General features: G+C 45.1%; 1 protein-coding gene across 1 annotated transcript in view; it reads left to right on the forward strand.

The window, feature by feature from the left end:
- LOC120930544 (adhesion G protein-coupled receptor E2-like) overlaps positions 1 to 25,554 on the forward strand; it is a 147,355-nt gene that overhangs the window by 11,199 nt on the left and 110,602 nt on the right. Inside the window, exons 3-4 of the mRNA XM_040341723.1 lie at positions 5,163 to 5,297; positions 15,891 to 16,079. Coding sequence (XP_040197657.1) covers positions 5,163 to 5,297; positions 15,891 to 16,079 — 324 coding nt within the window. The remainder of the gene's footprint in view (positions 1 to 5,162; positions 5,298 to 15,890; positions 16,080 to 25,554) is intronic.

The following is a 25,554-nucleotide window of genomic DNA, read 5'->3' on the forward strand; positions in this document are numbered from 1 at the left end:
AGGGAAATCCTTTTTAAAGTGAAAATGATTCAAACATATGAACATTGTTTCACATATTCTTTTGCTAGGCATTAGCAGATACATATAGACACCAACCCGTTTTATAAGTGAAAAAGACGAGTCTATAGATCGCAAGCTAGTGTAGCACTACCCCTGTAGAAGTTAACTTTTATCCAGACACAGTGAACAGTCCTTGAGCTTTGTTTTTGTGTTTATTCGGGGGTAACTTGGGTGGGGATGGGAATTATGGGATGCCCAACTTGACAGTAACAAAATGCAGGGACAACTTCCTCCCTATATACAGCTCCTCTTGATCCTCCTGCACAACTTGACTTAATCCTCTGCACAGCTCCGCTTTATTTATTCCTTTAGAAACAAAGGGCCAGATCCACGTACCTCAGCGCATCTTTCCGTCCGGCGTAGTGTATCTCTGATACACTACGCCGCCGTAACTTACAGCGTATTTTCTGTATCCTGAAAGAATTTGCAGCGTAGTGTAACTTTGTCGGCGTAAGGGCGCGCAATTCAAATTGAAGAGATGGGGGCGTGTTTTATGTTAATACGTCTTGACCCAACGTAAATGACGTTTTTTTTTTAACGGCGCATGCGCCGTCCGTGGGGGTATCCCAGTGCGCATGCTCCAAATTAACCCGCAACAAGCCAATGCTTTCGACGTGAACGTAATTCTACGCAAAGCCCTATTCGCGAACGACTTACGCAAACAACGTAAAATTTTCAAAATTCGACGCGGGAACGACGTCCATACTTAACATTGAGTATGCCTCATATAGCAGGGGTAACTTTACGCCGAAAAAAGCCTTACGGAAACGACGTAAAAAAAATGCGCCGGCCAGACGTACGTTTGTGGATTCGCGTATCTAGCTAATTTGCATACTCAATGCGGAAATCGATGGAAGCGCCACCTAGCGGCCAGCGTAAATATGCACCTTAGATCCGACGGCGTACTAAGACGTACACCAGTCGGATCTAGCCCAGCTTTAGGCGTATCTTGTTTTGTGGAAACAAAACAAAGATACGCCGGAGCAACCTAGCAGTTACGCGGCGTATCAATAGATACGCCAGCGTAACTGCTTTGTGGATCTGGACCAAAGTCTCTGTTAGGCTGCGTACACACGGTCGGACCAAACCGATGAAAACGGACCTAAGTTCAGTTTCTTCGGTCCAAACCGACCGTGTGTACGGCCCATCGGTCTTTTGTCCGTCGGACAAAAATTATAGAACTTGCTTTAAAATCGACCCGATGGCCCGCTGACCGATAGGTCCAAACCGATGGTTAGTACACAAAAGCATTGGTTCAAAACCCGCGCATGCTCAGAATCAAGTCGACGCATGCTTGGAAGCATTGAACTTCGTTTTTTTCAGCACGTCCTGTGTTTTACGTCACCGCGTTCTGACCCGATCGGATTTTGAACTAATGGTGTGTACACACATCAGACCATCAGGCAACTTCAGCGGTGGACTGATGAAAATGGTCCGTCAGACCGTTCTCATCAGATGAACCGGTCGTGTGTACAGGGCCTCAGAGTAGCAACAGCCCATTATAGGCTAGGAACTCTCAGTCCCTTTAAAGTAGCGCATGTGTTGTGAACTGCATCATGGAGTACCTCCAACTTTCCTGTAGACCCTGGTCCCAACTCTACCACTGCAGAAAATGCTAGCCAACCTGGCTGCCTCTTCACGAGACCACCTGGCTGCTTCTTCACCAGTCTATCCAACTGACCCTCTTCTCCTTTATACCCAACTGACTCACTGAAGATCTCCCAGGGAAAGGCTGAAGACTCAAGCACACCGCTGTCTTCAAGAGAGACCTGCTACATGTGGCAGTCTCTCCCGCTTGTAAATCTATGCATCGTGCTGTAGTACTCACACTATCCTCTCCTTGTTCCCGCTGTATCTCAGGAAAGCCTCCTTCTAATTTCTCCTGTGGTAGGATCCTTCCGGGCAAGCACCTGAGCCTCCTTCTAGCATGACTCATGTCTATTTAAGGGCTCATTAAATCCCCTACCAAGCCCACCTCCTGGGGATTGGCTAAGGACCACCAAATATGCAGGACAATCCCTCCTAGCCCTCGCCTGCTAGTTTCTAGAATGTTCTCCAACTTTCTGGAACCAGCGGGAGGCACCAGAGAGCTGTCTTTATGAGTCGTGCTGGCTTAAACTCTAATAACCCTGACCCAGTTACAGACTCACAGGTTAAACATTAGTATAGTTTGCAGTGGGTACTACACTAGCAAGGAACAACACTCTTTGCCTGTTCAGCCTATTGCCCATTGCTGTTTTCTGTCATAAAATGGCAAACAAACTGATGTGTACACCACCAATCATTAACTGAGTGGTCTCTGTATTTTCTCTGCAACTGGAGAGAGGTCAAATTAGGGGAAACTGACTTTATTTCACTAAAACTGAAACAAAACGATTAGAATGAAATATATACATATATATATATATACAATATGTATATATATATATATATATATATATATATATATATATATATATATATACAGTATATATATATATATATATATATATATATATATATATATATATATATATATATATATTTATTTATATACAGCCCTCCAATTTTCCACTCTCCTACTCGCATATTGCAAGTGGAAAACGTGGGCTTGCGAGCTGGGCTGCTTGGGAGTGCGAGCACCGCCGACGGGCGGGGTTGATCGGGAGCCGTTCTCCCAGTGATCGCCCCGATGGCAGAAAGCATGGAGAAAGAGGAGACCCGCGGGTCACAGAGCGGTATCGCACGCTATAACAGCTTACATTGAAATTGCCTCCGCTCTGCTCGACGTCACAAACAGACCCATCTCCTCCTGAACCTGTGCCTGTGATAGACAGAACACATCGCAGCACTGGACCCGCAATCTGTTTATCACAGGCGCGGGGTCAAGAGGAGGCAGGGCTGTGTGTGACGGCGAGCAGAGCGGAGGCAATTTCAATGTAAGCTGTTATAGTGTGCTATACCGCTCTGCGATCCCGTGGCTCTCCTCTTCCTCCTGTCATGATCTGGACACCAATGGGGGAATAGTGAGTCTGCAATGTTGGGCACAATAAGGCTGCAACAGGGGCACAATGAGTCTGCAACAGAGACACAGTGAGTCTGCAATGGGGGCACAGTGAGTCTGCAATGGGGGCACAGTAAGTCTGCAATGGGGGTACAGTGAGTCTGCAATGGGGGCACGGTGAGGCTGCAATGGTGACACGGTGTGGCAGCAGTGGTGGGCAAGGTGAGTCTGCAATGGTGGGCACGGTGTGGCTGCAATGGTGGGCACGTGTGGCTGCAATGGTGGGCACGGTGCGGCTGCAATAGTGGGCACGGTGCGGCTGCAATGTGGGTGTGGTGCGGCTGCAATGGTGGGCACGGTGAGGTTGTAATGGTGGGCATGGTGAGGCTGCAATAGTGGGCACGGTGAGGCTGCAATGCATGGTGAGGCTGCAATGGTGGGCACAGTGAGGATGCAATGATGGGCACAGGTCACGTTGCAATGATGGGCACAGGTCACGCTGCAATGATGGGCACAGGTAAGCCTGCATTGATGGGCACTGGTGAGGCTGTGCTGAGGGGAACTGATAAAGTTGTTGTTAATATTTATTTTTGTAACTTAATTCTGCATTAAGCATTTAAGTGTACCTTCACTAGATAATTTATGAGGGCGTGATTAGAGCAGAATTAGGGGTAGGACAGGGTAGGGGCTGGGTGGGGCAACTGGTGGCGAGTAACCCTTGAGGCCTGGCTAGTGGCTCAGGACTTGAAATTTTGAAATATACAGTATTACAGCATATACAGTATAATATATATTATTCACAAGTAAGAAATAAAATCAATGTAGATATGAAATACTGTTGGATATATACTGTCTGGATTGTATTGCTGCCTGTGTACCCATAATGGAGATCTCCTCTCACTTCCTGTCCAGATGATGGGTAGCAAACAGTACAGGAAGAGAAGAGAAACGTCCTCTGAGGAGACAAAGACAATATTTAAAGTCTTGTAGATACATTTTATTGAAGGGGACACTGACAGCATATGAAATCTGACAGAAATTCTAAGGCTTCTCATGTAAGGACTAAAAAAAGTTTGGGCTGGAGCCAGGATTTATGTTTAGTCATACCACTACTTACTATGCTCCTGTGGGATTTTAAAATGCTGACAAGCAAAGCCATACTTGTGGTTGTAGGAGAGGTGCAGCTCAGGTCCAGTGGCGTCTGGTGGTATATTTCCGGGGGGAGGGGTGCGACAAACAATGCTCCCACAGCCATGCAAGCCCTCCCTTTGGGTCAGTCGGGCCCGCTGCAGCACATTAAAACACCCCCCCCCCCCACACCCGCTCTCCCAGTGGGTCATTTGGCCGGGTCACCAGCACAACCCCCCACCTGGTCGGTTGATCGCTGAACCCTGCACTTACCCACGAGAAGCGTTTCCCACCGAGCGGCTTCATCCCCTGCATCTCCTCTGGCGGCCTCCACATCTCCTCCCTCCTTCTCTCTCCTCGTCATGGCCCAATAGACTCGCTTCTGCTTTTGGCCAATTCGGGAAATGGGTCCCGCTTCCTGATTGGCCGGGTGGAGAATCAGTGTGACAAAAGTGAATATTAATTCGCTATGGTCACACAACTGGGTGGACGCAGTGCTCTGCGCCTCAAACCCACACTTTTTCTAAGCCTATTAGTGCCCCCCAATTGGAATCCATGCATCCGGTGCCATGCATGTAGATTAGGGGGCCGGACGAATGGATATTGGGGGCTCTAATGGACGGGCCGCCCCTGCTCAGGTCCCATCCTGACCACCTGTCTCAAAGGGAGATTTGCCAATAACAGTTCAGTCATAACAGTCTAAAACATTAGTCTTTTCTCTGTATATTAGAATATGCTAAAGCATAAAGCAGTGTATAATGTCTCTGATGCTGCATCTATCCCACTTCCATACATTATTGGTCTGCTTATCAATTGGTGGAGAATCCATCTCATAGTCTCAAATCAGTATTGGCACAAGATAATATTTTACAATTTAGTTACACTGTATTCAGTTGCCCTATAAAAAGAATTAGTGCTAACATGATACAAATAAAATATGATGTGATAAGTATTCTATATTGACTCTGTGTATCTTGCTATCTTTCTGTAGATGGAACAGAGTGTCCTGGTAATAAGAAGTGCCCAGTAAATGACAGCTGTGATGACCCTTCACAATGTCCCTGTATGGATGGATACACATCTCATACTGATACAGAAGGGATAAGAAGTAACATCACTTGTGACGGTGAGTAAATCTGCACTTGGTGACAAACTGCATGATGACCCACTGACAAACAATTACATACATTCCTACGGTCTCTTCAGTGATGTCATCATCAAGGAGGCAGAATGGCAATGTCATCACTGAGTGTGATGTCAGTACATGTACAATGGGAGGATTTGCATTTTGTTTGTGCGTAGAAAGGCTACTGATTCCCACTTCATAATGAGTCCCCTGATCTCCCCACAAAGGTTGTTCAGGTGACCCCAGACCACATACTGACTAGCAGTAAGAAGCAACAATTTGCTATAGAGACAAATGCATGCTAAACTCTCTAATTCCTGCACCGCTGATATTCTATGTCAAATGTAGCAATGGGGATGCACAAGAAAACACAACATTGTACAATGAAAAAGTAAGAACAAATTATGGGCATGGTTTTCATACCCTATTTGGAAGGATATTGTTGCACCTAAGATGAATAAACTCCACAGTGCAATGGGATTGGTGAAATGAGGGTGCTTTAACCACTTGCCCACTTAAACCCTCTTCCTAACCAGACCAATGTTCAGCTTTCAGAGCTCACAGAATTTGAATGACAATTACTCAGTCATGAAATATTGTACCCATATGACATTTTTGTCCTTTTTTTCACACAAATAGATGTATTTAATCACCACTGGGTTTTTTAGTTTTTGCGCTATAAATGAAAAAAATACCAAAAATGTTGTAAACATTTTTTTCTATGTTTTGGTTATAAAATTTAGCAAGTTAGTAATTTTTCTTCTTACATTTTCGGCAACATTTATATCGTTACATATCTTTGATAAAAATAACCACAATTAGTGTATATTATTTGGTACTTGTGAAAATTATAGAATTCTATAGGCTATGGTGCCAATCTCTGAAAATTGATCTAATTTCTTGAGACACTCAAGCCTCGTACGACCGTTTCCAGCAGATAAATCCTCTGGCGGATTTGGATCTGATGGCTGTACACACCATCAGATCGAAATCCCAGCGGAATACATCCGCGGTGACGTGGCCGCGCCGTCGCCGCGACGATGACGTGGCGACGTGCGCAACCCTGGAAGGTAACTACTTCCACGCATCCGTCGAATCATTACGACGCATGCGAGGGATGGGAGCGGACGGACTGATCTGGTGAGTCTGTACAGACGACCGGATCAGTCCGCTGGACTGGATTCCAGCGGATTGATTTCTTAGCATGCTAAGAAATTTTTATCCGCTGGGAATCCGTCGGCAGGATTTTAATCCGCTGGGAAATGTCCGCTAGGCCGTACACACGACCGGATCTATCTGCTGGAACTGATCTGCGGATAAATCCCAGCGGATAGATCCGGTCGTGTGTACGGGGCCTAACAAGCCAGGAAAGTACAAATACCCCCCAAATGACCCCTTTTTGGAAAGTAGACAAAATGTCCCCAGTGAAGCCTGTGTCCCCATTGCAGCCAGTATCCCCATTGCAGCCTACCTGTGCTGGGTAAAAGAGAGGAGAGGATCCGGAGCCAGAGCCGCCTGTTTGCTCAAAGCGTGGGGAACATAACAACTTTCAATTCAATAGCTGTGTTCCCCGCCGCGAGCCGTCATATACAGCCTGTTGAAAGGTGTTATGTTCCCCACGCTCTGATCAACCAGGCGGCGGCGGCGACAGCAGCGGCAACTCTCCTCTCCTCTTTCTTCAACTATATTCACTCCTTGCTCGTCCCCCCTGCTCCCAGGCAGCAAAATGCGAGCAGTCAAGTGTACATTTTGAGGGCTGCTTATAGTACATACACCCATATTTAGTAAATTACATCAATATCATATTATTATTTAATAAAAAAATAGATAATACTGCGCTTAGGTTAAAAACGACAGGCAGACAGCAGCTATCATAAATTGTGGGCAACAATGTATAAGTATGAAATAGAGAAATACTGCGCTTAAATGTCCATGGTAACAAAGAAAACGTCCATCAATCCCGAGAGGCACCCAATAGGTGAATCGATCTTGATTAAAAGGTGAACAGTAGTCTTCCACCAACACCACAGTGAGCCAAGCCTCTTACCCTAACAACTGGACCATTAGATTATAGGTGGTGTGACAGGAAGTCAGGTAAATCTGTGGGTGTTGTCACAGACGGGACATACATTTCTGCCTTGTTTAGACAATACACCAATTGTTATTAGGCGTCGGCTGCAAATGTAGCCAGAAATGGTCTAAGGGCGTTGGAAGACTTCAGCTGTTCAGAATGAGGCAATTAAGGCCTCTATAAGTAATCCAGGGGATTACCACTAGATTGCTGCATGCTGAGGCTTTCTGAGTGAAAGAGAGCAGTACTGAAAGTCTTCTGAGGAGGTGAGGAGAGGATTGATTTTTCTGTGTGATAAAAATCAAAAGACTATTGTCTTGACTCCATAGATAGGTTCCTGTATGGAAGGTGAACGCCCAAAGTGGCCAGGGTTTATTTTGTTTATGCTGTTTGGATGCTTGCACTTGTTTCCAGCAAGATGGAAGAATAAACCAAAATCGTTGTTTTCAACCGTCTTCGACTACCTGTCTGTATAAATTCAGTGTGTGGTGAACCCATCCAGGGGGTCACACACCCCGCTACCGAGCTAACCCCTTACAGTGGTCAAAAACACCAAAACATCAATCCACCACAGACTGTTCCAGCATGGATCCAGGCATTACTCTTCACGTTGAAAGGTGTAAAGACAAAACCCATTTCATGGTGTAGTATATCTAAACTATTTGAATTTCTTAAAAGCGTGAGTGTATATATATATACACACTCACACAGTGGCCGATGAAAACAAGTATGTCATATGAAAACTCCTGATGGTTTCAAACCAACATGATGGCCGTGGTCCTCATGTACAGCGACACCACGCTTCCAAAACTCCAAGATGGCGTTTAATAGAACAAAACACTGCGTAGGGTGGAGTTTTTGGACACGTGGCGTCGATTTGCATGAGGACCTTGGCCATCTTGTAAGTTAGAATGACAAGGTGTCATTGAATTATGTGAGTATTTATATGTGCTTTTAATAAATTCAAAAAGTTTTGATATACTACACCATGAAGTGGTTTTTGTCTTTACACCTTTCAACGTGAGGAGTGATGCCTGGATCCATACTGGAGCAGTCTGTGGTGGATTGATGTTTTTGCGTTTTTGACCACCTATAATCTAATGGTCCAGTTGTGAAGGTAAGAGGCTTGGCTCACTGTGGTGTTGGTGGAAGATTACTGTTCACCTTTTAATCAAGATCGATTCACCTATTGGGTGCCTCTCTGGATTGATGGACGTTTTCTTTGGTACCAAGGACATTTAAGTGCTGTATTTCTCTATAAAGTATGAGTATTACCATTGCTTGAACTGAAGGGCCCTTCTCTACAGCATGCTGGCAGGAGACTTTTCTAAAGAAAACAAACTAAATGGTCAATTTCGCAATGCTGTGTTGTGGTAATGTCTGGCCATGAACTTTATGTTGGTGCTTTGGGGTTCCATTTATTTGGAATGGCACCCCACCACACTTGCGATGCACAATACAGAAACACAAAGAGGTTGATTCACTAAAACTGAAGAGTGCAAAATCTGGTGAAGCTCTACATAGAAAGCAATCAGCTTCTAACTTCAACTAGTTTAATTTAGGCTTTGACAAAAAAAAAGCCTGGAAGCTGATTGGTTTCTATGTAGAGCTGCACTAGATTTTGCACTCTCTAGTTTTAGTAAATCAATCTCATAGTAATGCAACATTGCGCATTGTATTGTGCTGTGTTGCTAAAAAATATATATACATTCACCTTTTCTAATGCATTTTGAGGCATTAAAGGATCATTAACTACTAGCCGACCAGCCACCGTCATTATACGGCGGCAGGTCGGCTCTCCTGGGCGAGAGCCCGTAGCTATACGTCCGCTTTTCGAGCGGCCACTAGGGGCGCGTGCGCGCCGCCCCGCTCGCCCCCGACTCCCGTGCGTGTGCCCGGCGTGCTCGATCGCCGCCGGGCACCCGTGATTGCTCGTTACAGAGCGGGGACCGGGAGCTGTGTGTGTAAACACACAGCTCCTGGTCCTGTCAGAGGGGGAAATGCTGATCCCCTGTTCATACAAATTTATATATTTTTTGGGGATATTTATTACAGCAAAAAGTAAAAAATAGAATTTTTTTTCAAAATTGTCGCTCTATTTTTGTTTATAGCACAAAAAATAAAAACCGCAGAGGTGATCAAATACCACCAAAAGAAAGCTCTATTTGTGGGGAAAAAAGGACGCCAATTTTGTTTGGGAGCCACGTCGCACGACCGCGCAATTGTCAGTTAAAGCGGCGCAGTCCCAAATCGCAAAAAGTGCTCTGGTCTTTGGGCAGCAATATGGTCCGGGGGTTAAGTGGTTAAAAGAATTTTTTTTTTTTAGCTAAATAGCTTCCTTTACCTTACTGCAGTACTGGTTTCATGTCCTCATTGTTCGTTTTTGCTTTGAAGTTGTTGCAATTCTGCTGTGATCTCCACACTTCCTGCTTGTCTGGCTCCTTATGAAAAATCTCATGGCAGCTTTTCACTGTGGTCCAAGCTGTGTGTCTAAAACTCCTCATAACCAATCAGATTCATTTTAAAAACAAAGCACTGCCCTGGATTTGTTTGTTTTTGTTCTGTGGGTCTCTTTACTTCACAGAAACATGAAACCAGTTTAAAAACGAAAATGAAACTAGAGGCACATTATATGATTGAATTTAATCTGTTTTTAATCATTTTTAAAAGGAATCAGTTAACTTTTATGTCTCTATACCCTGTAAACAGTCATTTCAGAAAAATATTTTTTTGCTTTAGTGACCCTTTAACCTCCCTGGCGGTATGATTCTGTCTGGAATTACGTACCAAAAGCGGTACAATTATTTTCCACGGAAATTTGGCGTTTTATACTGTAGGCCTGTAATTTTTAGAAATAACTCACTTAAATCTGACCAAACAAGAGTCTAGTAGGCATCCCGGGTATGATTTTTTTTTAAAACAAAATTATAAATTATAATATAATAAATAATTATAAATAATTATAACAAATAATAATATAATTATAATAAAAATTATTCAATAATGTAATCAACTCAAAATCACTGAAATTTGCTCAGTTGCAGAATTGTCGCTGTCATTATTTTTTATTTTTTATGACGAATTTCCCCACAAATCGCTATCGCACATTTCTGCAAGTGATTATAATTTATTATCGCTGTTTTCTAGCTGATCTAAAACCATTTTTGACATAAAGGGACACTTTTGGACAATCTACAGTTTTTAGGCAGAAATGACATTTTTTATTTTATAAAAGTACATGCAGGGCACTGGGCAGACCACTAGGGACAAGGGGGGTGTGTATTTTTTACATACAGTACTGTAATCTATAAGATTACAGTATACTGTATGTAAAGTGTTTGTTTACTTTTTTGAATTTGGCCCCGATCTCCGCTCCCGTGCGTCGTAACGTCGCAGGGAACGGAGATCGGCGACACACGGGGACACTGTGAATCGAGCGAGGAGGTCCCGCTCGCTCACACAGCGGGGAGGCATCGCTGGATCCAGGGACAAGGTAAGTAACTTGCCTGTGGATCCAGCGAGAAGGTAAGCTGCGCCGCTGCACACTCTGCACGTCCAGCCCGAGCGTGACTCGGGGTTACCGATCCTAACATTGAAAACCAACCCAGAGTCACGCTCGGGTTTACCGCCAAGGGGGTTAAGCGACCCCTTTAGATAAGTTGACTTGCACATGACACACATTTTGGCCCCTTTCACATTGAGGCGTTTTTCATGCGGTACAGCGCTAAAAATAGCACTGCTATACAGCATGAAAAAACCTGCCCTGTAGTGTTCAGTGTGAAAGCCTTCGGGCTTTCACACTGAAGCGGTGCGCTAGCAGGAGCGCTCCAAAAGTCCTGCTAGCCGCATCTTTACCGCAGAGCGCAACGCAGACGGTATTAACCCTTTTTCGGGCCGCTAGCGGGGGTTAAAACCTCACCGCTAGCGCCCGAATATCGCGGTAAATACGACGGTATAGCGCGGCTATACCGTCACCGTGGCTGCACGCCTCAATGTGAAAGCAGCCTAACACACAACATAACGCTTGTTAGCACATGTGCATTTATGCATTGAAAAAGGTGTAAGTTGGCTCTTAGACTTTGCACACCATTTGCTTTAGTGCACCTGGAATGTACCAGATGATTTAAAGTGATAGTTCAATTGTGCTTTTAAGGCAACAACAGTATTTCCTGAGGTTGACACTTCCAGGTGCTACATAGAGAGGTCACTAGGGGGCTCCACCAAAATATTGCTATGGGACTCCATGAAACCCCTGTTGGCAGCTTTGATTATGGGGAGGCTCCGTTGAGAAAGAAATTGGGAGCACTATGTATGGGGATACGCATAAGGGAAAAGGAATATTTACCTTTGTTTCAGGTTAGTGTGGCACCAATATGTTATCATTTCAGTACATCCCTTTGCTAGACACATCCTGTTAACCCCTGATGAAGGAGACAACACTCATATCTGAAATGCGTTGAGTATAGGATTCTGTATTTTTTATTTTGCATATCTTGATTCTTCAGTATTCATGACTATGTACAATATTTCATGTATTTTTTCATATTAAATCAAAATTATATTTTTTACTTTCATTGTCTTTTGGTAGTGCCTTTAAAATACCACCCCCATGGGTTCTCCTTCTCGTTGTTCTTTATGGGATGTGGCACACTTTTTCAAATCTTAAATATCAGAATTAATTTCTCATCTTTGCTAGACACAGTATCATTGCATACATTTACTGTATGTCATTTAAAGTATAAAATAAATGTAAAATTGTGCAATTAATGATGCTGTAATACAATAGAATAGTGTGCCAACACAAAAGCTTGTACTCATGAGCTACCAGTAATTTTAATGCTGCAAATTGCAGAACTATAAGTTCATAAGAACTATAGGCAATATTACACTCACCGGACACTTTATTAGGTACACCTGTTCAAATACTTGGTAACACAAATTGCTAATCAGCCAATCACATGGCAGTAACTCAATGCATTTACGCATCTAGATGTGGTGAAGATGACTTGCTGAAGTTCAAACATCAGAATAGGGAAGAAAAGGGGAAGGGGATTTAACCTCTTGACCACCGCCCCATGTCAAAAAGACGTCCTCCTTTTTAAAGTTGAATATCTCGATAACGGCAGCAGCTGCTGCCACAACCGAGATATTCATCTTTTCAGGGGGCGGTGGTGTACACGATAACGGCGGTATCCGCGGCGGATTCGCCGCGAGATCGCCGTTATCGGTGGCGGGAGAGGGGCCCCCCCCCCTCCCGCCGCTCTCCCGCGCCCTCCGCCGCTTACCGGAGCCGTCGGTAGCGGCGGAGGGGATCCGATGTGTCCGGCAGCTGAGCGGGGACGGGACTGAAGGAGAAATCTCCTTCACCCGTCCTCCTAGCTCTGCTGGGCGGAAGTGACGTCAAAACGTCAGTCCCGCCCAGCCTCTTAAAGAAACATTTTTTTTTTTGTCATTTGAAAAAATGACATTTTTTTTTTTTAATTTTTTTTTTTGCATTTAAGTCTAATTATGAGATCTGAGGTCTTTTTGACCCCAGATCTCATATTTAAGAGGACCTGTCATGCTTTTTTCTATTACAAGGGATGTTTACATTCCTTGTAATAGGAATAAAAGTGATCAATTTTTTTTTTTTTTTTTTTTCAGTGTAAAAAATTATAAAACTAAATAAAAATAAATAAGAAAACCAAAAAAAATTTTTTTAAAGCGCCCCGTCCCGACGAGCTCGCCCGCAGAAGCAAACGCATACGCGAGTAGCGCCCGCATATGAAAACGGTATTCAAACCACACAAGTGAGGTATCGCCGCGATCGTTAGAGTGAGAGCAATAATTCTAGCCCTAGACCTACTCTGCAACTCAAAAAATGCAACCTGTAGAATTTTTTAAACGTCGCCTATCGAGATTTTTAAGGGTAAAAGTTTGACGCCATGCCACGAGCGGGCGCAATTTTTAAGCGTGACATGTTGGGTATCATTTTACTCGGCGTAACATTATCTTTCACAATATATAAAAAAATTGGGCAAAATGTATTGTTGTCTTATTTTTTAATTCAAAAAAGTGATTTTTATCCAAAAAAAGTGCGCTTGTAAGACCGCTGCGCAAATACGGTGTGACAAAAAGTATTGCAATGACTGCCATTTTATTCCCTAGGATGTCTGCTAAAAAAAAATATATAATGTTTGGGGGTTCTGATTAATTTTCTAGCAAAAAAATTGTGATTTTCACATGAAGGAGAGAAGTGCCAGAATTTACCTGGTGGGCAAGTGGTTAAGTGACTTTGACCGTGGCATGGTTGTTGGTATCAGACGGGCTGGTCTGGGTATTTCAAAAACTGCTGATCTACTGGGATTTTCACACACAACCATCTCTCGGGTTTACAGAGAATGGTCCGAAAAAGAGAAAATATCCAATGAGCGGCAGTTGTGTGGAACGAAAATGCCTTCTTAATGTCAAAGGTCAGAGGAGAATGGGCAGACTGATTGGAGATGATAGAAAGGCAACAGTAACTCAAATAACCACTCGTTACAACCAAAGTATGCAGAATACCATCTCAGAATGCACAACACATCAAATCTTGAAGCAGATGGGCTACAGAAGCAGAAGACCACACCGGATGCCACTCCTGTCAGCTAAGAACAGGAAACTAAGGCTACAATTCGCACAGGATAACCAAAATTGGGACAATAGAAGATTGGAAAAACTTTGCCCGGTCTGATGAGTCTCGATTTTAGCTGTGACATTCAGATGGTCGGGTCAGAATTTGGTGTAAACAACATGAAAGCATGGATCATCCTGCCTTGTATCAACAGTTCAGGTTGGAGGTGTAATGGTGTGGGGGATATTTTCTTGGCACACTTTGGGCCCCTTAGTACCAACTGAGCATCGTTTAACCACTTCTGGACCGTCCGCCGTCGTTTTACGTTGCTATTTTGAAGAGGAATACAGTTCTCATGGCAGCAAGTAGCTGCCATAACCCCAGTATCCTCTTCAAGAGTGGGCAGTCCTGTTTCAGATAAAATAAAAGTGGTCTCTGCGGAAGATTCCGCAGCGGCGGGAGAGGGCCACCCCTCCTGCCGCTTTTCGGTGCCCTCGGCCACTTACTGCAGCCGTTTGCTGCGATGACGTCTGTTTTTATGTGTGGTATGGACACGAGTGAGGGAAAGATGGCCCCCCATCTTCATACCACTGCAGATGCTCTTAAAGAGTGGAACGTGGTTAACGAGCGTTTCTCAATACGAGCACTGTATTTTTAAAAATCTTAAGTCAGTTTGCGAGTGTTGTCTCACAAAACGAGCAGGATACAGGCCAAAGTGGTGTGCAGTACCACGTTTGGCCTGAGGTGGGGGGGGCGCAGGGGGCCGAGTGGAGCCGTTCGGAAACGTTCGGAAATACATGGAAATACTCAGTTCCCGAGCCTTTCCGAGGTTTGCCGAGGTCAGCCAAGCTGTCCTTTGGCCTTTCCGGGGCTCTCCAGTGCACCCCCACCTCTGGCCGCATGCGATATTGCATGCCATTAAAGTCAATGCGGCACAAATTATTTTAGTTTCCATTGACTTCAATGGGGAATGTGCAGAGGCTTATGGGAATGTATGGACTCTGCACAGTTGGTGGTGATCGTTTTCTGCAAGACCTTTTCTTACCGTGTCCTCGGTCTGGTTTCAGTGATGCTAATCAGCTGAATCTTTATATATACCAAGATTTATATGGACTTTGTTTCTTTATTTAATGAGACTTTCTCCACATGATTTATATCCACTTTAATATTTTGTCTCTTCACATTGGTGGTTATCCTTTTTCACAGGGATAATAATCTTTTTTCACTAATTACATATGGTTACACATTTTTGTATTAATTGACTGTATATTTGAGCGCTGCATATAATTTTATGATCGTGATTTGCAATTTGTCTTTTGTTATGCTGGCTGCTCTATATACTTATTTTTGAGCGTCAGCGCGGTATTTTCTAATTTTGTATTTACCAATTGTTGCAATATACCCACATATTCTCATAGTTGCTGTTTCTTGCCCATATATTATCACGATTGTGTGTTGGTTTGCCATGTATTGTAACAATGTCCTCTATGTTGTTGTGATTGTCATGATTGCCTGTTTCCTGTCAATGTATTACATTATAACAATTGCTTGTTTGTTGCCTGTTTATAGCAATAATTGCCATTTTTTTGCCCATGTTTTGTAACAATTGCCAGTTTTTTTCCTGTGTATTGTAATCATTGCCCTATCTGTTGCCTTGAGATTGAAATGACTGTTCTTTTGTTGAGCACCTATAATAACAATTGCCTGATTGTTGCCCAGTAATTGTCATGATTTGTTTGGTGTGAGTGTATTGTAATGATTGCCTATTTGTTGCCATGTAAATAGGTAATTTTAATGTGAAATAATTTTGACAAAATCACTCCACCCATCTCTAGTGGCCAACCAATCACAAAAGCCTGAGGTTGACCAGAGAACGAATGAAACCATGAGTGCAGAGTTTGTTATTGAGTCGCACTGTTTACACTGACAGATGAGTTATGTGTCTCACTTTGTTTTTTTGTAGATATACACGAATGTTATGATCGCACACATATTTGTGGTATTCACACAAATTGTAACAACACAGAGGGAGGATATTCCTGTGTGTGTAACAAAGGCTACCGCAGAGGAAATGAAACAGAGTTCTGTCCAACCAACCCCAGGGATAATGGATGTACAGGTGAGTGATCAAGGCAAAGAGTACGCAGCATAGAAGAGTGCACAGCATATTTGCATCAAGTTCTTTTATTTATATTATTGTGATATCCAATTGAATTCAGGGTCATAAAAAGTGTATTTTATTAAAATTGCACTGTGACGGTCAGGGTTACTTCAATAATGTATTGTGTCAGCACTGCCCTCCTCACCCTCCCTCCCACACACACACACACCATACATGACAAGGACATTGGAGGTGACAGTGGACAGAATTCCATTACCAGAAACAAAGCACAAGGCAGCTGGCTCAGAACTTTAATGAAAGTCATATAAGTCGGAGGAAACCTTTAATAACCTGTAGGAGGAATGTTCTCTAGAGTCTAGACCTCTGCCGGGTTAGCCCCCCCTTATTAGAAATTTTGACTTTTTTTATGCAATTTGTTAGATCTTTGTTAGATCAGGTTAGATCAATCATTGTTTGCGTTAGATCTCACACAGAAGAAGCAATATTAACAGTTATTTGCTGGGGGGGCTAACCCGTCATCAGCCCCCCCTATCAAATTTTCTGGCCAAAAATCATTCAGGCTAATAGATATTCGTTAGATCCGGTAAGATCAAGTGGTTTTAACGTTAGATCTCACATCGTTTCTGAGATATTCCACATATAAAAATAGATTTTAGGTGGTACATATGCATGGACATATGGACGGGTTGGCCCCCCCTTATCAAATTTTCTGGCCGAAAATTATTCAGGCTAATAGATATTCGTTAGATCCGGTAAGATCAAGTGGTTTTAACGTTAGATCTCACATCATTTCAGAGATATTCCACATACAAATACAGATATTGGGTGTATACAAGGACTAATGAGGGGGGGCTGCCCCCCCCTTATCAATATTTTTGACCAAAAATCATTCAGGCTAATAGATATTCGTTAGATCCGGTAAGATCAAGTGGTTTTAACGTTAGATCTCACATAATTAGAGACTTATTAAGTGATGAATGAGGGGGGGCTGGCCCCCCCTTATCAATTTTTTGGGCCAAAAATCATTCCGGCTAATAGATATTCGTTAGATCCGGTAAGATCAAGTGATTGTAACGTTAGATCTCACATTGTTTCCGAGATATTCCACATAAAAAAAATGATTTTAGGTGGTACATATGCATGGACATATGGACGGGTTGGCCCCCCCTTATCAAATTTTCTGGCCGAAAATTATTCAGGCCAATAGATATTCGTTAGCCACCTCACCCTCTGCACCCACCCCACCCTCTGCACCCACCCCACCCTCTGCACTCTGCACTCACCTCACCCTCTGCACCCTGCACCCACCCCACCCTCTGCACCCACCTCATCCTCTGCACCCTGCAACCACCTCACCCTCTGCACCCTGCACTCACCTCACCCTCTGCACCCTGCACCCACCTCACCCTCTGAACCCACCTCACCCTCTGCACCCTGCACCCACCTCACCCTCTTTTGATTAAATAACAAACATGTCATGCTTCCCTGATTTGTATTAAAAAAAAATGGGCTGCTCAGCCTAAAATGCCCGGGGCCTATTTTTTGTCCCAGTTTGGGCCTGATTTAGGGCATGACCAAAATATGTGGAGTAGTGTTCCTTCATCCCCTGGCATCTCCAACATTGGTCAGTCGTTGCAGGGTAGTATTTGTGTAAGAGGTGGGGGGTGAGGTACCACCTTGTTAACAGTTTATAGTTGGTCTCTTGAATTGTCGTACAAATCGATGATTTAAACGAAAATCTGAGGATATGTTGTATCTGAGCAGATGTAAATGCATGCCCATTATTCCATTCCCATTTGTTCAAGAATGGTAAATGTGGTTGTTCAACCGGACAATTCAAGAGGGCGTATGTTTTGGATAGAACCTGTGGAAGGGAACCCTCTTCGGAACAGTATGCTTCAAAAGGTCATTAGGGGATGATAAAATCCCTGTGGATTAGGCAAAGTATTGAGAAAGTGTCATAATTGTAGCGCTGTCCAAAAGGAACGTTTGAAGGGCCCAGTCATTAGCACTTCTGTGGAAGGCCATCGGCCCCCCGTTAGGAGATAGGGTCCAGGCATCCCACTTCCTGTTTGGCATAGGGTTGGAAACATCTGGAGTTCCAGACCAGGGAGAAACCCAGGGTTTCCTATGATAGGGAGCAATGGGGAATCAGGGGTAGAAAATCGGTTCAGTATGCTGACCTGGGAGCATACACGGAGTGTCGTACCTATTATGGGGTGTGACTTCAGCACAGGCGCTAGTTGGTCATAGCACCACAGAGCCCCTGGCAGCGGAATGTCAGTCTGGGCCTGTTCCAGTTGTGTCCACAATTTAGAGAAACAATGGCAACATTTATTAATTATGAGCTACTGCCACAGGGGCCTAACTTCTCATATAAAATAACGAACTGTTCTGTATTTATCTTAGATTAAATAAAACATTTCACTGATTAAACTGCAACAAGATTTTATCCCTACTTACCTGTACATTGCGATTAGAACTGATATCTGCCATGTGCATGCTAGGTTCACTGCAATAATCACTTCATCTAACAATAATCTACTAACCTGAATGTTGTTATTGCCAGAGAATTGAAATCTCTATTTGTATGTGGAATCTCTCTGAAACGATGTGAGATCTAACGTTAAAACCACTTGATCTTACCGGATCTAACGAATATCTATTGGCCTGAATGATTTTCGGCCAGAAAATTTGATAAGGGGGGGCCAACCCGTCCATATGTCCATGCATATGTACCACCTAAAATCATTTTTTTTATGTGGAATATCTCGAAAACGATGTGAGATCTAACGTTGCAACCACTTGATCTTACCGGATCTAACGAATATCTATTAGCCTGAATGATTTTTGGTCAAAAATATTGATAAGGGGGGGCCAGCCCCCCCTCATTAGTCCTTGTATACACCCAATATCTGTATTTGTATGTGGAATATCTCTGAAATGATGTGAGATCTAACGTTAAAACCAGTTGATCTTACCGGATCTAACGAATATCTATTGGCCTGAATGATTTTCGGCCAGAAAATTTGATAAGGGGGGGCCAACCCGTCCATATGTCCATGCATATGTACCACCTAAAATCATTTTTTTTATGTGGAATATCTCGGAAACGATGTGAGATCTAACGTTAAAACCACTTGATCTTACCGGATCTAACGAATATCTATTAGCCGGAATGGTTTTTGGCCCAAAAAATTGATAAGGGGGGGCCAGCCCCCCCTCATTAATCACTTAATAAGTCTCTAATTATGTGAGATCTAACGTTAAAACCACTTGATCTTACCGGATCTAACGAATATCTATTAGCCTGAATGATTTTTGGTCAAAAATATTGATAAGGGGGGGCCAGCCCCCCTCATTAGTCCTTGTATACACCCAATATCTGTATTTGTATGTGGAATATCCCTGAAATGATGTGAGATCTAACGCTAAAACCACTTGATCTTACCGGATCTAACGAATATTTATTAGCCTGAATAATTTTCGGCCAGAAAATTTGATAAGGGGGGGCCAACCCGTCCATATGTCCATGCATATGTACCACCTAAAATCTATTTTTTTATGTGGAATATCTCGGAAACGATGTGAGATCTAACGTTAAAACCACTTGATCTTACCGGATCTAACGAATATCTATTAGCCTGAATGATTTTTGGCCAGAAAATTTGATAGGGGGGGCTGATGACGGGTTAGCCCCCCCAGCAAATAACTGTTAATATTGCTTCTTCTGTGTGAGATCTAACGCAAACAATGATTGATCTAACCTGATCTAACAAAGATCTAACAAATTGCATAAAAAAAAGTCAAAATTTCTAATAAGGGGGGGCTAACCCGGCAGAGGTGAGTCTAGACATATCTGAAAGGCTCCCCGTAAATGTATAACATCAGGATCTGTTTAGTTTCTTAAGCAATTCCTTTTTTGAAGCAGGCAGGAAACTACTGTATATACTCGAGTATAAGCCAACCCGAATATAAGCTGAGGCACCTAATTTTACCACAAAAAAATGGGAAAACATATTAACTTGAGTATAAGCCTAGGGTAGGAAATGCAGTAGCTACTGTAAGTGGAGTGTCAACAATGCCCATTTGCAGCTTCACTGTGCCTATTTGCAGCTTCACTGTGCCCATTTGCAGCCTCACTGTGCCCATCGCATTCCTCACTGTGCCAATTGCAAGCCTGTGCCCATTACGTGCCTCACTGTGCTCATTGCAATCCTCACTGTGCCCATTACATGCTTCACTGTGCCCATTGCAAGCCTCACTGTGCCATTGCAAGCCTCACTGTGCCATTGCAAGCCTCACTGTGTCAATCTGCATACCTGATCTCCATGTCATGTAGTCAGTTGGCAGCCGTCCAGTGTACCCCGCCTCCTCCTCTTCCTCATCCATGATAGACAGAACACTCAGTTTCCCAGCAGCGAGTCAGTGTACAGTGTTCCGCCTATCACGGACGAGGACGAGGAGGGGGCGGGGTTACACTGGACACCGTCTGACTGCATGGCACAGGGGCTGATCGGAGATACTCGAGTATAAGCTGAGGGGGGCTTTTTTAGCACAAAAAAATGTGCTGAAAAACTCGGCTTATACTCGAGTATATACAGTACTTAAAAATCTTCAATCTGCAGAGAATCATACAATTTATGAATTAGCTGGATTCCTAAACTCATTTGTTCTCTACAGATCTGCAGGCAACAATTTCAGAACACTATGGCAATCAACTATGTTTGAAGCCATCATTGCAATTTTCCAATACTCTCACCTACCTCCAGAGAGACATTCCCCCATCACCATTTTCCTCCCAAGTGAATGTATACAATTTCTCTAGTCCTTCTGGGTCATCATTTGTTAATGAAGACAGTTCAAGGACAGGACTAGTCATTCTTATAATGTGGCACAACTCAATAAACCAGCCTTTCTCAAACTTTTTACCATGAAGGAACCATTGAAATTTTTTAGATCTCTGAAAAAAACAGCAAGATCATTATACTGTATGTACAGCTCATGGAACATTAGCATGATCAACAAGATACTAGATATAATATTGCATAAAAGAATAAATAATGTGACCTAACATCCAGATTGAAACATTGTCTAACACCCCCAGCTTTATATAACAAGTATATTAACAGTAATAATTGGGAAGCAAATCCATCCTTCCTTCTCTCTCCTCTGCCCTTAATTTTTGTATATGTATTAGCATTGCATATAATACATATATTGCTGAATATGTGGATATACCGGTATATATAAGTGATTGATACAACACGTTAGCACTTTACTTTTATACACAATTCATGAGGAAGCGCAGCAAATATCAGATTATTATAACACAAGGGTAAATTCCATCATTAATGCTGCAGCGTCCTTAATTTGGGAAAACTTCAATTTGTTTTTCATTTCACATTCCCAGCAAATCTTGTGTTATTAGCCATAATAGTCTTTGGGGTAGATTCACGTAGAATGGCGTATGTTTGCGCAGGCGTAACGTATCCTATTTACGTTACGCCTCCGCAACTTTTACAGGCAAGTGCCGTATTCTCAAAAAAAAGTTGCGGCGGCGTAGTGTAAATAGGCCGGCGTAAGCCCGCCTAATTCAAATTGTGAAGAGGTGGGCGTGTGTTATGTAAATTAACCCTGACCCGACGTGATTGATGTTTTTCACGAACGGCGAATGCGCCGTCCGTGGAATTTCCCAGTGTGCATTTCTCCAAAGTACGCCGCAAGGACGTCATTGGTTTCGACGTGAACGTAAATGTCGTCCAGCCCCATTCACGGACGAATTACGCAAACAATGTAAAAAATTCAAAATTCGACACGGTAACGACGGCCATACTTAACATTGGTATGCCGCACTTACTCCACCATATAGCAGGGCATGGGCGTCCGCTGAACTTTTTTCAGGGGGGGGGGCATCATTTTAAGGTCATCCATGCTCGGTCCCTTTTTGACAATGTCATGAAGGGGAGGGGCTTAGTCATTAACACATAAAGCGCAGGCATGCAAAGGTTTGAGAAACCTGATGCAACTATCAAGCAACTAGCAACTTTGAATAACAATATCATAAAAAATCGAGCCCCCCCCCAAGTAAATAACAACCCCCTCCCCTCTCTGTCAGCTGGGGCTAGAAGAGAGAGAGAGCAGCTCTAATTGGATTCACCGTGCTGCCGCCTTGGATGGATTCCAGCAGATAAATATTTGCTGACATGCTAAACCAGGGGTGGGCAATTATTTTTTCGATGGGGCCACATGAGAAACTAAAAATATTTTGGAGGGCCGGGCCAAAAGGCTAAACTCAATACTGCATAAAATCAATTGTATTTCTTTATAAAAAGCAGTAAATATCATTGTTGGAAAACTGGTACGAGTACTTGTTATAGACATGGCACAGGAGGGGGACAGAGGCTGGGGACATGGCACAGGAGGGGGACAGAGGCTGGGGACATGGCACAGGAGGGGGACAGAGCCTGGGGACATGGCACAGGAGGGGGACAGAGCCTGGGGACACGACACAGGAGGGGGACAGAGGCTGGGGACACGACACAGGAGGGGGACAGAGGCTGGGGACACGACACAGGAGGGGGACAGAGGCTGGGGACACGACACAGGAGGGGGACAGAGGCTGGGGACACGACACAGGAGGGGGACAGAGGCTGGGGACACGACACAGGAGGGGGACAGAGGCTGGGGACATGGCACAGGAGGGGGACAGAGCCTGGGGACACGACACAGGAGGGGGACAGAGGCTGGGGACACGACACAGGAGGGGGACAGAGGCTGGGGACACGACACAGGAGGGGGACAGAGGCTGGGGACACGACACAGGAGGGGGACAGAGGCTGGGGACACGACACAGGAGGGGGACAGACGCTGGGGACACGACACAGGAGGGGGACAGACGCTGGGGACATGACACAGGAGGGGGACAGACGCTGGGGACATGACACAGGAGGGGGACAGACGCTGGGGACATGACACAGGAGGGGGACAGAAGCTGGGGACATGACACAGGAGGGGGACAGACGCTGGGGACATGACACAGGAGGGGGACAGACGCTGGGGACATGACACAGGAGGGGGACAGACGCTGGGGACATGACACAGGAGGGGGACAGACGCTGGGGACATGACACAGGAGGGGGACAGACGCTGGGGACATGACACAGGAGGGAGACAGACGCTGGGGACATGACACAGGAGGGGGACAGACGCTGGGGACATGACACAGGAGGGGGACAGACGCTGGGGACATGACACAGGAGGGGGACAGACGCTGGGGACATGAAACAGGAGGGGGACAGACGCTGGGGACATGACACAGGAGGGGGACAGACGCTGGGGACATGACACAGGAGGGGGACAGACGCTGGGGACATGACACAGGAGGGGGACAGACGCTGGGGACATGACACAGGAGGGGGACAGACGCTGGGGACATGACACAGGAGGGGGACAGACGCTGGGGACATGACACAGGAGGGGGACAGAGGCTGGGGACAGGCAGCCACTGTTTAATCAATAACAATTGATTAAACAGTGGCTGCATGTGATGGCACAGTGGCTGCGTGTGATGGCACAGTGGTTGCGTTTGATGGGCACAGTGGCGACAATTGATGGCACAGTGGCTGCGTGTGATGGGCACAGTGGCAACAATTGATGGCACAGTGACTGCGTGTGTTGGCACAGTGGCTGCATGTGATGGCACAGTGGCTGCATGTGATGGGCACAGTGGCTGCGTGTGATTGGCACAGTGGCTGCGTTTGATGGGCAGAGTGGCTGCGTGTGATTGGCACAGTGGCTGCGTGTGATTGGCACATGTGGCTGCATGTGGCACAGTGGCTGTGTTTGGGAACAGTGGCAACAATTGATTGCACAGTGGCTGCGTGTGATTGGCACAGTGGCTGCGTTTGATGGGAACAGTGGCTGCGTGTGATTGGCACAGTGGCTGCGTGTGATTGGCACAGTGGCTGCGTTTGATGGGCACAGTGGCTGCGTTTGATGGGCACAGTGGCTGCGTTTGATGGGCACAGTGGCTGCGTTTGATGGGCACAGTGGCTGCGTGTTATTGGCACAGTGGCTGCGTGTGATTGGCACAGTGGCTGCGTTTGATGGGCACAGTGGCTGCATGTGATTGGCACAGTGGCTGCGTGTGATTGGCACAGTGGCTGTGTGTGATTGGCACAGTGGCTGCATGTGATTGGCACAGTGGCTGTGTTTGGGAACAGTGGCAACAATTAATTGCACAGTGGCTGCGTGTGATTGGCACAGTGGCGACAATTTATGGTGGCACAGTGGCTGCGTGTGTTGGCACAAGTGGCTGCGTGTGATGGGCACAGTGACCCCTCCCGGCCCTGCCTACTGTTATCACCGCAGCGGGGAACATTACAGACAGCGTTCGTTTGAACAGCTGTTTTCCCCGCTGCGCATAGACACTCCCCCTTGGACGGATCTGTCCAATCGCGAGCAAGGGGGAGTGTCTGTGACTCCCCCTTGCTCGCGATTGGACAGATCCGTCCAAGGGGGAGTGTCTATGCCATAGACACTCCCCCTTGGACGGATCTGTTCAATCGCGAGCAAGGGGGAGTGTCTATGTGACTCCCCCTTGCTCGCGATTGGACAGATGCGTCCAAGGGGGAGTGTCTATGCGCGGTGGGGAAAACAGCTGTTCAAACGAACGCTGTCTGTAATGTTCCCCGCTGCGGTGATTAACGTGGCAGCGGCGGCGGGGGTGGGCCGTAGTTTGCCCAGGTCTGTGCTAAACAAATCTATCCGCTGGAATCCATCCCAACGGATGGATCCGCTGGTCTGTATAGACTCACCGGATCCATCCGTCCGAAGGGATCCCCCGCATGCGTCGTAATGATTCGACGCATGCGTGGAATTCCTTATATGACAGCGTTGCGCAGCGTTGCGCACGTCGCCGCGTCATAATCGCGGCGATGGCGCGACACGTCATCGCCAGAGGATTTCGGCGCGGATTTCAATGCGATGGTGAGTACACTCCATCGCATAGAAATCCGCGCAAATCCTCGAGAGGATTTATCCGCGGAAACGGTCCGCTGGACCGTATTCGCGGATAAATCCTCTCGTGTGTATGGGGCCTTAAGAATCAGGCGCATAGATACGACCGGCCAGACTCAGAGATACGACGGCGTATCTGGAGATATGCCGTCGTATCTCTTTTGAGAATCTGGCCTTTTGTTTTTAGTGACGCATTTAGCTCTGGAGAGTTCTCCGTAATGTTGATAGTGGTGACACGTAGGTGGAGAGAGTTATTTTCAGGTCTATCTGCACCGCCTATGTCAGTTTCTATTTCAGAGTGAAACAGATACTGGAGTGTTTTCTGACACTAAAGAGATTGTGGCAGTTTTCTGTATAGAAAACTGCCACCAATCCCCATCAGCTCTGAAGTCGGTGTACATTGTCGCTCATAAGAGTAGAGCATGCACTGCTCTTCTCTCCTCTCTCCTGC

This window comes from Rana temporaria, chromosome 3, assembly GCF_905171775.1.
Source record: "Rana temporaria chromosome 3, aRanTem1.1, whole genome shotgun sequence".
Lineage (NCBI taxonomy): Eukaryota > Metazoa > Chordata > Amphibia > Anura > Ranidae > Rana > Rana temporaria.